The following is a 12,552-nucleotide window of genomic DNA, read 5'->3' on the forward strand; positions in this document are numbered from 1 at the left end:
ATCCCTAGAAGACCTCGCGAACCCATACATGTGCATTGGATTCTCTTCATAAGGTTACAAAATTATGAACATACAAGAAGAACCTTAAGACCATACAAGAAACCAAAAAACTCTGATGAGAGAGAGAGAGAGAGAGCTTGAAACTCAAGATGAGAACATGCAATGTCAAAAATGTTCTAAAATATGACCTAATGCTGTTAAAACTCTTGCAAAAAATGACCTAATGATTTCATCAGACTCTCTCTTGTACTGTCAGATCATATATAGAGATGTGTAAGGTGTGCAATACTTTCATGTCTTTATCATTAAGATGTTACACCCTGCATCTTATGCATCTTTATCTTCAAGATGTTACGCACACCATGCGTGGATGTCCAATACCTTTAAGACGTTAAACCATTAAAATGTCCAATCCAAGCATTAGACCTTACGCATCTCATGTCAGAACCATGGAAAAATAGAAGGCCGAAGCCCTCTAGTCGCTGTAGTACAGTGGTTCGTACTGCACAAGATGATCGTTGATTACAGATTATCATTGGTAGGTAGCTCCAGTTAATTCCAAACTTGGTATATCACTCTCATGACCCCTCCTCTTCATATGATCGGTAACAAGTAGCGAGCCAAAATAAACATGCTATCAGAAGATAACAACATCGATACTGAGGATCAAACTGGTTGGGAGAATCATTCAGTTTGATCGTCTGCATCATTGCCTGTACTCACCGACAGAACCCTTACCAACATTTGTCACAACTTTGGAACATCAAGCCTTGAATAGTCCCTAGAGGGACATCCTCTAGGTGGTACCCAAGTAACCATTGGCCACTCAATGAATTGTAACCTAGCCTCCAATGGTAGATCATCCATACAAGAGTCTCTATAGCCCAGGGAGCCTGTATACAAAAAAAGAAGCACTAGTAAAAGCAGTTCCTCAGCTACAAAAGGCTCGGCAATTTGATGAAGGTGGAAGAGGGGGGCCAAAAAATAATGCCAACGGGGGGTTATGTGTCTCGCCTGCTGGCCGTAAATGACGGTCTGCTGTCGAACTCCGACGTTGCTCGTGGTTATGGTTTAACTTTTAAGACTAAAGCATGCGAGAGGTTCCTTTTGGCCTTTAAAACTTTGGATTCCTCCCACCCATGGCTTCCGGCTTGCCGTGCGAATATCTTTGCTGAGATTGCTTCACTTGCAGCGAAGGAGATCGTGTCATTGTGTCGGCTACTGCGGGCTCAACACGTTATCAAGCAATCTAATCCTTTGTAAGCCTTCATCCTTCTCTTTATGGGATTCGCTCAAGAGGTTGCAGGCGTACGTCCACATAGTCATACTATTGGTGGCAATGGATCTGTTTCGTCAGGTTCATGTCATGTTAGGGCTGATATTTTGATGAAATTGCTAGGTTACATTTTAACTGATAAATTTGTAAGCAATCGAATAGTTCATTTAATACATAATTGGTTCGAGAGAGGGTAAAGTGACTCAATTAGTAAAGCCGCTGGTGCCGATATTAGTGATCTAGATTCCAATCCAGTCCTCATTTGATTTAACCGGGCTTCCTCTCATCCGTATGAGCTCAAATTTTCGTATATTATGCGCTCGATCTAAATAAATTTAAATTTTGCTATGACGAGTAAGCTGCACTTAATTTGAATTTTAGACAATATGTTATTTCTACTATGCATGGAATCATTGAATTCTAACTTAATTAAGGAGTTTTTTTTTTTTTTTTTGGACTCCTCTGTATCTAGTAATATTAGGATCGTTTTTATAGAAATTTGGTATGATTTAAGCCTAAATGAGAGTTACTATGAACATTAAAAGGTTGGGACATGAAGCTGATTTTGTATTAATTTAGGATATGTTGTGAATCTTTTCTCAAATTCTTGCCAAAAATTCAACAATAATAATTGATGGTTTTTTAAGCTCCCAGCTGATTGAGTTGGTAATACCTCTTGGTGTTGATATTAGACTCCTTGGTTTAAGTCTAACTAGCCTCGATTCCCACCTTCTCTACACCAGGTTGCCCACCGTATATATCTCAGAGTGCTCTATACTCTATCATTTATATACCTACTCAAATCTTAAAGTGCTCCGTCTTTTATCATTCATTCACCTGCATATATCTCAAAGCGCTTGTGCTTTATCATTCATATATGCCTACTCAGATCTCAAAGTGCTTCATTTTTTATTATTTATCTATCTTCACATATCTCAAAGCAACCAATGGATAATTTTATTGGATCATTTTGATTTTTTTTTTCAACAATCTTTTTTTCCTTCAATTTTTGCCAAAATAAGAACCTTCCTCTTAAGTTAGTAATAAGGGTTTTTTTTGAGATTTTACAAATATTTTGCTATCACATAACCATCACATGATAATGATTTCCAATGAAGATAGATGGATGGATCATATTCGAACAAAAATTAAATTTTTTTTGGCTAGTTAAAATTTTTATAAAGTTCAAGATCAAAGTATAACCGACTCAAAGCTATAGTTTTTCTCTTTTTTAAAAATATGTTAATATGTTCGGTGTACTATTTTTTACTTTAAGAATAGTTTTTTTACGTACTATCGGACGTGATGTTTTTGGTCGTACTCTAATATACTCTAATTACATCATTATAATATACGGACCCAAACTGTTATGAAAGCGCGTTATTTTTAAACTTCAAAAGCTGACCGTCTGATCGCACGGTCCGCGCCGAAAGCCAAGAAAAAGGAGGGCGTGAGGAGACGGCTCGGGAGCACGGACTTTGAGGCGTGGAGCCACTCGTGGTCCGGGATGCGCCACGTGTCTCCATCTTGATCTTTTATTTTGTTTTTTTTTTGGTGAAGTATTTTATTAGCCTTTCGTTTCAAACAAATAGATAGATATGGTGTCGGATTTAATTAATATCAATAGATTTGCTGTGCTTATGTCTTCTAATATAATCTAGTTTTGATTGCTCGGATACCGTAGCACCTGGGAAACCGCTCAACTTGGCGTGGTATTCCCAATTTCAATAGTGACGTCCATTAATACTTTTCTTTTTTCTTACAGCGGGAACGGCCCCACCGCCATAACCAAACAAGTTTGGTCAAACACGCATCTCCGACCAATCTCTCCGTTTCACCGAAGAGCGGGGCGGGAATGTCTTCTAAGCAGCGGCCATGCATCACACTAATCAACCTTAATAAAGTAATCACTGAGACAAGCATATAATATATCGGATTCATTAAAAAAAAATAATTGGCATGATTATCCAAATTTTTAGTCGATGAAATTGGACCTTTCAATTATTATATAAATTTTTTTCTCATAAAATATAATCTTTTTTATTTTTTTATTTTTTGTTGATTATATTTTTTAGTTTTTGGCAAACAAAACGAGTCATAAGTTGGTTGGAAGGTGGGTAGTTTTGGAAATCTATATAATTTGGTGGAATTAAAGACTGGAATGATCAACTGGATTTTAGAATTTTTTATTACTTTGAAAAAAAAATCCCTTTTAACTCATAATTTTAACTTTGATACCGCTTCGTCCAGTCGATCCGAATAGTGAGAACCAAGGGGGTATAAAGATAAGATGCAACATGATACAACCCAACGGACTTCATAGACTCAGGATGATCAAAACGGATCTTCTCAAACGGTGTTCGGACTCTTTCAAGTTTAGGGAGCGGACTCAAATTCCGACAAGTTGGCGGTTGTAATGGCTTTTTCTCAACAAAAGATCATTTCGAACGGGGCAATTTCGGACCATCCATATCAATCAGGAGACGAACAGTATGGTCGATTGAGTTGCTTTCTTCGTGGTGTACCACTTTGAAGGAATTTTTTGGAAAGGCATAGAGTCTCTCCCTCCACCATTTTATCGACTCGTGCTTTTTGACTCTTACAGATGCACTCGTATGCGTATGGTGTAAGTTGTTGTATAAAAAAAAAAAAAAATCATCCCGAATGGGCCGATGGATTCAAAGCCACTTATGGCATGTTGTACAATCATGAGGCTCACAACGTGCATAAATAGCATCTCTTGGTCATTCCACCAAATTAGATGATCGAAGCTAAATGTTCGAATCTCCAATGTTCCCAAGCATCAGCACATCTATGTCATTATTGATGCTCTCCATGATAATATATAGGGGTCTTTAAGACCGGTCAACGAGAACTTTTTGTTATAGCGTGGTTTTTAAGTATGTGTAGAGAAAACTTAAATGTTTATAGAGAACACTTAACTGTGCGCATCACACAGTTAAGTGTTCTCTGTACACAATTACGTCTTCCCTGCACACATTTAACTGTGATGCATAGAACACTTAACTGTATGCAGAGAAAATTTAAATGTGTGCAGAGAAAATTTAAATGTGTGCATATAAGACTTAATTGTGTATAGAGAATATTTAACTTAACTGTGTGATGTATAGAATACTTAACTGTGTTGAGAGAAGATTTAAGTGTGTGCAAAGAAGACTTAAAAGAAAAAGGAAGAAAAGGAAAGAAAAAGAAAAAAAAGAAAACAGTGAGTGGCAGTTAGGTTAGTAAGCTTGGTACACATGTAATATAGTATGTCACATATTTAAGCAAGCTTAGCACATATTTAATTCTTATTGCTAAGCTTGCTTAAATATGTGCCATACTATATTACATGTGTACCAAGCTTACTAACTTAACTGTCACACACTGTTTCTTTTTTCTTCTTTTTCTTTCCTTTTTTCCTTTTTCTTTTAAGTTCTTCTTTTTCGTTCCTTTTTTTCCTTTTCTTTCCTTTTTTTTTCTTTCCTTTTTTTCCTTTTCTTCTTTTTCTTTCTTTTTTTCTTCTTCTTTTTCTTTCTGTTCTCTTCTTTTTCTTTCCTACTCTGCACACAGTTAAATATTCTCTGCATTACACAATTAAGTGTGTGCAGAAAAAACTTAATTATATATAGAGAACACTTAACTGCGTGCATTACACAGTTACGTATTTCTCTGCACACACCTAAATCTTCTCTGCACACACTTAAATCTTCTCTGCACATAGTTAAGTGTTTTATGTATTACACAATTAAGTTAAGTATTTTCTGTACATAATAAAGTTTTCTCTGCACACAGTTAAGTTTTCTCTGTACATAATTAAGTATTCTCTGCACACATTTAAATGTTCTCTGTACACAGTTAAGTGTTCTATACATTATACAGTTAAGTTAAATATTCTCTGCACGCAGTTAAGTGTTCTCTGTACACAATTAAGTCTTATCTGCACATACTTAAATCTTCTTTTTCTTTTCTTTTCTTCTGTTTTGTTTTGTTTTGTTTTCTTTTTTCTTTTCTTCTTTTTTTTTCTTTCCTTTTTCTTCTTTTTTTTTTCTTTCCTTTTTCTTCTTTTTTTTTCCTTTTTTTTTCTTTTTTTCTTTTTCTTTCCTTTTTCTTTTTTTTCTTTCCTTTTCTTCCTTTTTTTTCCTTCTTTTTTTCCCATTTTTTTCCTTTTCTTCTTTTTGTTTCCCTCTCCTTTTTCTCTTTCCTTTTTTTTCTCTTCTTTTTCTTTTTTTTCTCTTCTTCCTTTCTTCTTCTTTCTTCTCGTCCCACGAGCCGACGGCGCTGGAAGGGAGCCGGGGGAGAGGGCCCGGCCGTGGCGGCCGCAGAAGGGGGCCACAGGAGAGGGCCCGGCCATGGCAGCTTTATTTATTTATTTATAATTATTTTTTTATTAAAATAAATTATTTATTTATTTATTTATTCATTTATATGTATTTATTTATTTATTTATGATTTATTTATTTATTTATTTTTCTTTTCTTTTCTTCTTTTTCTTTCTTTTTTCTTTTCTTTTTCTTCTCTTTTTTTTTTTTTGCTTAAAAAAAAAGGGGAAGAGGGGGGAAGGGCAAGCCCACCCCGCGTAGCAGCCCCACACTGGGCCCCCACCCCGCCAGGAGCATGTTCGATGCGGGCAGAATGACCGTTTGGTATAGGCCCAGCTCACCAGACCCCAGCCATATTTTACTCATACCCTCCCCACCCGTGGCCCCGGCTCAGTTACCCCACTGGGCCCTGGTACGAGTACCCCGTGTGAGTACGTCACACCTGGCACCACCCAGGCTACCAGCCGACCAGTAGCACTTCCAGACCCCGTGTCCAGGCGCGGGGCATCCGGTCCCCAGATTTAATCGACGCCCATGCGTTTCGAACCTGGAACCACTTGGTTAGAAGCAAACGCCCCGTTCCAACTGGGCTACCACCTTGGTGGTTTTCTTCTCTTTTTCCCTTCTTCTTCTTTCTTCTCCTCTCGCGAGCCGGCGGCACCAGAGGGGGGTTGGGCTGTGGCGGCCGTGGGAGGGGCGGGGCAGCCGTCGATGGCGGCCGCGGCTGGCCGGTGGAGAACACCTCTCCTTCCGCGAGGCCGGCGGCTCCAGAAAGAGGTCGAGCCACGGCAGATGCGGGCCGTGGCCGACGACGGCCGCAGGAGGGGGCTCGTGAAGGGGCGGGGTTGGGGGTGGGGGCATTCCAGGCGACGCGGTCGTGGGAGGGGGCTCAGGAGGCGGCGAGCCGGGGCCAGCGGCGGCCGCGGGAGGGAGCTCGGGCGGGGGCGGGCCGTGGGAGGGGGCTCGGGAGGGTGCGAGGCCGCGGGAGGGGGCGAGCAGGGGCCGGCGGCAGCCGCGGGAGGGAGCTCGGGCGGGGGCGAGCAGTGGTCGGTGGCGGTCGGGCCTTTTTCTTCTTCTTTTTCTTCTGAGAACGGGAGATTAGGAGGGGAAGGGGCACGGGAGGGGGCGGGGTCGTTGGACGGGGCTCGGGAGGGAGTGAGACGGGGCCGGTGGTGGCTATGGGAGTGAGCTCGGATGGGGACGGGCCGTGGTCGGTGGCGGCTGCCCCTGTTTCTTTTTCTAGAAATGGGAGATCAAAAAGGGCAGGGGCATTTTCGGTATTTTATGAGAAAATAAAAGGAGCTCAAGAACTGGGAATTAAACTTAATAGAGATAATGAACGGAAGATTTTAAGACCGGTCAACGGGAACTTTTTGTTATAGCGTGGTCTTTTGAAAGGTGGGGAATTAATTATCCCTAATATATATATATATATAACAAGAGGAAGCCAACTTTCACTTCATGGGTGGAAAAAGGTACATTTTTTAATTAACATTCAAAAGATTTCTAGAAGATGTTTTGCATATTGTTGAGGTCAAGATGAGGTCGGGCTCTGACCCACGCGTCTAACGCTACGGAGGAATTTTCTGCCCTCTGACCTCACCATTGATAAGGTCAAGTGTGGTTGGGCTTCGGCCCGCGCGTCCAGCGCTACAGAAGAATCTTCCGCCCTTCGATCTCGTCTCCATCGGTCTCAGACAGCGGAGACGACTACTTCTTCTCAGAGATATTATCCGCTTTAAAGGGGGTTTCATAGTCTCTTCTCAACGTACGATTTTGCCTCTCAAAAGATACCTCTGAAGAGAAAGGGATTGCCTCTCTCCATTTAAACAATAGACCTTTTCGTGGAACTAAGTCCAAAACTCTTTATCCCGACAACATATATAGTAAAAGAAACCACGGTGACAAAGTTCATAACATTAGATGCTAAAAAGTTGGACTTCTAGATAGTTAATGAAGCTCACTGCAAAGTCCAGATCATTTGGTCGACAGAGGATGTGTAGGGTAATTAGCTTTTTCTTGATTTTGTCGAGGAAGGCACTGCTCTCTAGGGCTCTCTAGGGTCCTTTTCCACCCTGTATCTGAATGTTACAGAGGCTGGATACAGATACACATCAGCTACTTAGTGGACAGCATGTTGCATGGCAGTGCCCTGCAGCAAAGTGTCCTCAGGGCTTTTAATGCCCTCCCCATTACCAAACGTAACATTATTATTTCGCAACCTACCTCAATAGAAATTTTGTATCGTGGACTGTACCCAATTCTGATCCCAATTCAATTTGTTGAAAAAGCGACGGTACTTGGCAGAATCTGCTTATCTTATCGAAGCCCTCGTGCTTGATTAGGTTATTTATAAGGGCTCGTTTGGTTCGCAGGAAAAGAAGGGGGGAAAGTGTGGTCAACGGGAAAGTAATGAGATGCCTCTTGTTTGGTTGGAGTTTTCAAAGGAGAGAGAAGGAAAAGTTGTATTCCCATGGGAATGTGATTCCCACATTTCATGGGAAAGTCTTTCCCATGAGAAACATGGGAAAGTTACTTTCCCATGAGGCGGGAATCACTCCATCTTTACTTTTTCCCAAAAAGTCCCTTCAGCATTAAAGAAGCATTAAAGAGGCATTAAAAACCTAATTTTTATTAAGGGCATAATAGGAATTATATATAACTTTCCTAGGAAAGTGGATGGCCAACCAAACATAAGCATCTTGGAAATTTGTCACTTTCCCATGGTCAACCAAACATGCCAAAAGTACTTTCCTAGGCATCCTCTTCCTAGGAATTTGACACCGTAAGCCACGCTTTCCTTCAAGTTGTTCACAGAGGCTGTGGGCCATGGACACTCTTTGGACGTTCAGACAAAGCCACCAGCTGGCTGGCTAATACATGGAAGGCAAGATTTGCGGGCTGCACTTAACTAAGCTCGCCAAAATGTCACTTGATTGTCTCCATAAGATAACACCCAGGGAGTTTTATGTGAAGTTAATTTGACTACCTTCTTGTCTGCCTTCTTTTCCGGAACCATGTCAAGTCATCTTAAGCAAATAAGGTGGAAGGCCTTTTTTTTTTTTGCTGATTGAAAAAGTAAGAAGTTTAAATACTAGAAAGTAAAATTAAAATATATAAGACGTATAAAAGAATGGAAATGACCATACTATATTAAGTTCGTGACAAAAATTAAAATAAAATTTAAATACTAGGAAGTAATAGAGATTAGATTTTTGAGAACTAGAATATTCATATTTTTCTTTGAAATATAAAAGTAGGACTCCTTCCTAAGATTGAAATAAAAATTACTTATTTCTATTTTAATTTTGGAGTCTAATTTTTTAAACCAAATATGCCTTAAATTTGGAGGATAACCGCTCCACCGCTCTGTACCATGCTTTTGTCGACAAGTTGAAGACGGCAGGGTGGAAGAACTGTGCCCAGGTAAAAAAGAGAGCATGGTGAAAAAGGTTGTGGAGGTGTGTGCGTTTTGCGTATGTAAGAAGGGGGGGAGGGGAGGAAAAGGAAAGAAGCTGTCAGTGCTGCGCTCCGCTGTTAGGTCCCTCTCACCCCCTCCTTTTTCCCACCCCCACCCCTCTCTCCCTCTCTCTCTCCCCACCTGCTCCTCGTCTTGTGGGCGTTATTGCACCCCAATCCCCAAGGCCTGGCCTTCCTCCCCATCCATCTCATGAGCCTCGCCTGATCTAGCTCGCAAGCATTCAGTTCTCTTTCGTTCACGGATTGAGAAAAGAAGAACTGATCAACAGCTATATATGTATCAGAGATGTAATAGAATTGATGGACTTCACGAATCAAGATGAAGATATAGGGATGCCCAGTTCTTTGGGTTACAACCACCCTCCTCCCATCAGTGGATCCGCCTTCTCAAAGCCCTCCCCCTCCTCCTCTCTCCTCTCCCCTAGTCCTAGACCTGGTAATAGAAACGACAAGGTGTTCGGCGACACCCCAACGCCGCCACCCCTCAATCCACCCATACATCCCCATCCATCTCACTTCCTCGGAAAAGACCCCGATCCAGATGCTGCCATTCCCATCGTACCGCCTTCACCCATAGCGTCGGCCAGCAGCGGAAGGACCCCGGCGACTGCAATAGAATCCGCTGCACGCTACCGCGAGTGCCTCCGCAACCACGCCGCCGCCATCGGCGGCCACGTCGTCGACGGCTGCGGCGAGTTCATGCCCTCCGGCGACGTCGGCACGCCGGACGCCTTGAAGTGCGCCGCCTGCGGCTGCCACCGGAGCTTCCACCGCAGGGAGGTCGACGGCGATCCCAATGCCGGATCCTCCTCCTACTACCGCGGCGTCGCCCGCCTCCCCATCCTACTCCCCCCGCCTCACCCCCTGGCCCACCACCACAGGCCGTATCCCTTGGGCTTCCCCCCAAGCCCCTCCCATGCGGCGCCGGGGCCGTCGTCGGTGGCGGTGGCGTTCGGCGGCAACACCAGCGGCAGCGGCGGGACGACGACGGAGTCGTCGAGCGAGGAGAGGATGAACGCCGGGGCGCCGCCACCGGGGTTGGCGTCCAAGAAAAGGTTCCGGACAAAGTTCACGGCGGAGCAAAAGGAGAAGATGCTGGCGTTCGCGGAAAGCGTCGGGTGGCGGATCCACAAGCAAGATGAGGCCTTGGTCCAGCAAGTCTGCGCCGAGGTCGGTGTCCGAAGGCAAGTTCTGAAAGTTTGGATGCACAACAACAAGCACACCATCAGAAGGCAACCCCAGCAGCAACCGCAACAGGAGGAGCAGCAGCAGCAACACGAGCAGCAGCGTTGACTGCAGTTTAATAGGCTGGTTTCACAATGAAAGAGAAGAAACAAAAGGGTTGAGAAGGAGATGCACAGCATAAAGAAGAAAGGAGAGAGAGTTTTACCACTGGTTTGGCTGCTTCCCTCTAATCTCTTCTTCTTCAGCATTATTTTCCAGTGATTTTTTTTTTCTTTTTTTACATATGTTATGATCTAAATCCTTGCTTTCATTTACTTAGGATCTTAATTTCCGATCAAATGAAACCCATCTCATTTCATTTCTTCAGTTTGTTAGCACAGTCGTTCTGCCTTACCGGCCCTACCATTTGTTCTCCAAAGTGGTTGGGTTTGTGGGTAAAGGTCTTCAAACGGCGGTGCTCGTACACTCTGAGCACTCTCCGCCGTGCGAAGGAATTTCTAAATTTTCTTCATGTTTTCAACTTTGCCGGCTGCACGGCCTCTGAAATGACTAGATATTAGACTGTGACCAGGAGGACAAATTTTCCGCAGAATAATGCATCTAACGAGAGTGCCTTCAAATCCAAGGATGGGATCGCTCGTTTGACATTCTAGTCTTCTCGGTAACATGATAAAAGAGAGTACGTGCAATGCGTCCTGATGAGACACCCGTCTTTTGTCCAAGGATAAACTTCTTTCTGTTTAATTTTTGTGCTAGTTTGCATCATCTAATTTTGTCTTTGTTTTTATTGCAATAGGACGCGCTACAGGTGCCCCTTACGCTTTTTTTCTGAAAGTTTTTATTTTTCCGGTTTCTTTAGGTTGCCGGTGACCTAAAGTTGGCATCGGAAACAAAGCAAGATGTTTCTTTTCTTCAGTTTTCGGTGTGTCCCTTGGGTTCTTTGGGCTGAGCGTCCTTAATTAAGGTGCTGTTCTTTTCCGTTTTTAACCGAAGGGAGGCCTCACACTGATCATAGTAGTGAATACATTGGTATTTGGTAGGAAGCGCATTAAAGAGATCAAACCCTTTATCCCATTTCTTCTCTTTTGTGTTTAAAGAACCTGTTTTGCCCGGAAACCAATTTAATCACAGAGAGAGAGAGAGAGAGAGAGAGAGAGAGAGAGAGAGAGAGAGAGATGGATTCTCCTGCAGCCATAAGAAACAAAAACAAACATGAGTATGCTGTAAATGGTTTTAATTTCTTCTTCTATCCCGTTTCTTTTAATTGCCGTGGGAGCTATTCGAAATGGATTAAAATGTTATTTGGCTATTTATTATCTTATAGTCCTATCCCTATTAGTTGGGGCTCTAATATGCTTTTCTTTGAACTTTCAGACATGTTATGTTAGACCCTAGAGGACAAGTTCATGTAACTTATTTTTTGAACGTTTTGAGATCTCACACATGCTTAAAACGTTTTGGGAATGCTGCACTCATGTAAATTTGGGGCATGATATGCACATTTGCAACCATATTAATTACGATTTTTACATTTTTATGTACTTGTCTCTGTGATATTTATCTTGCTTAAATGCATTCTTTCAATTGACATCTTGTTTCTAGAGGAAATGAGGAAAGGCACCCACTCTTGATTAGAAAGGCAACAAAGCAGCAGGTGAGGGCTCATTTAAGTGCATATCAGTTGAATTAAAAGCAAACCTGTATAAGTTGAGGGCTAAAGAGTGGGGGGAGGCTTGCTGGCAGAATAGGTGCCAGAGGTCTGTTGACTCCAAGGACAAGGTTGTGTGCAGTCCAAAATTTAATTCATTTCATGATATTTTGAGTCTCAAATTTAAGGTGTAATGACTTGAAAATTATTCTTCTTTTTGTTTAATGAGATAATTCATGGATAAAAATTCAATGTTTTGAGAGGTGTTTGGCTATTAAACATAGAGTATTAGCAAAGTTGTAGGATGAAAAAGTTGTAAATCACAGACTTTGAAGTTTTTGGGAAATAAAGAAAATTAATCTTTACATGGATTAAATTCAATAACTTTAGATGACATATAAACTCATAACATTCTTGCTTAAAAAATAATGCAAGAGTAACAAAATATCATGATTCTGCAAATCATCTGAGTTCACATTTTGTCATCAGAGCATGCCAAATATTATATCTTGCTCACCATATCAACTTCATGTCTTGTAAACAAAAAATTATTAGCCAAATAGGGTTAAAATAATTTGTCTCAAAATTTGTATTTGAATTTGTCTCCAATAAACCTCTTACAAACTATAATAAAAGGTATA

General features: G+C 41.8%; 1 protein-coding gene across 3 annotated transcripts; it reads left to right on the forward strand.

Moving 5' to 3' along the window:
• The first annotated feature begins 9,121 nt into the window (after window positions 1–9,121).
• Window positions 9,122–12,176, forward strand: LOC103714994 (zinc-finger homeodomain protein 5). 3 transcript variants are annotated; one of them, XM_088704664.2, is made up of 3 exons: window positions 9,122–10,473; window positions 10,835–10,942; window positions 11,060–12,176. In XM_088704664.2, exon 1 carries the CDS (start codon window positions 9,379–9,381, stop codon window positions 10,369–10,371), a length of 993 nt encoding a protein of 330 aa, XP_088560790.2. In that variant the 5' UTR covers window positions 9,122–9,378; the 3' UTR covers window positions 10,372–10,473; window positions 10,835–10,942; window positions 11,060–12,176. The 3 variants fall into 3 exon arrangements, with proteins under 3 accessions (XP_088560790.2, XP_088560788.2, XP_088560789.2); XM_088704662.2 differs by having other exon boundaries at window positions 9,122–10,942; XM_088704663.2 differs by having other exon boundaries at window positions 10,835–12,176.
• Window positions 12,177–12,552: the final 376 nt, after the last annotated feature.

The sequence above is a fragment of the Phoenix dactylifera genome, chromosome 9 (genome assembly GCF_051530095.1).
Source record: "Phoenix dactylifera cultivar Ajwa chromosome 9, Ajwa_hap1_PhDact_Kaust_v1.1, whole genome shotgun sequence".
In the NCBI taxonomy this organism is placed as follows: domain Eukaryota; kingdom Viridiplantae; phylum Streptophyta; class Magnoliopsida; order Arecales; family Arecaceae; genus Phoenix; species Phoenix dactylifera.

What these genes read in the sequence shown, in the direction of transcription:
- LOC103714994 (XM_088704662.2), top strand. Translation starts at nt 9,379, where the DNA reads ATGGACTTCACGAATCAAGATGAAGATATAGGGATGCCCAGTTCTTTG.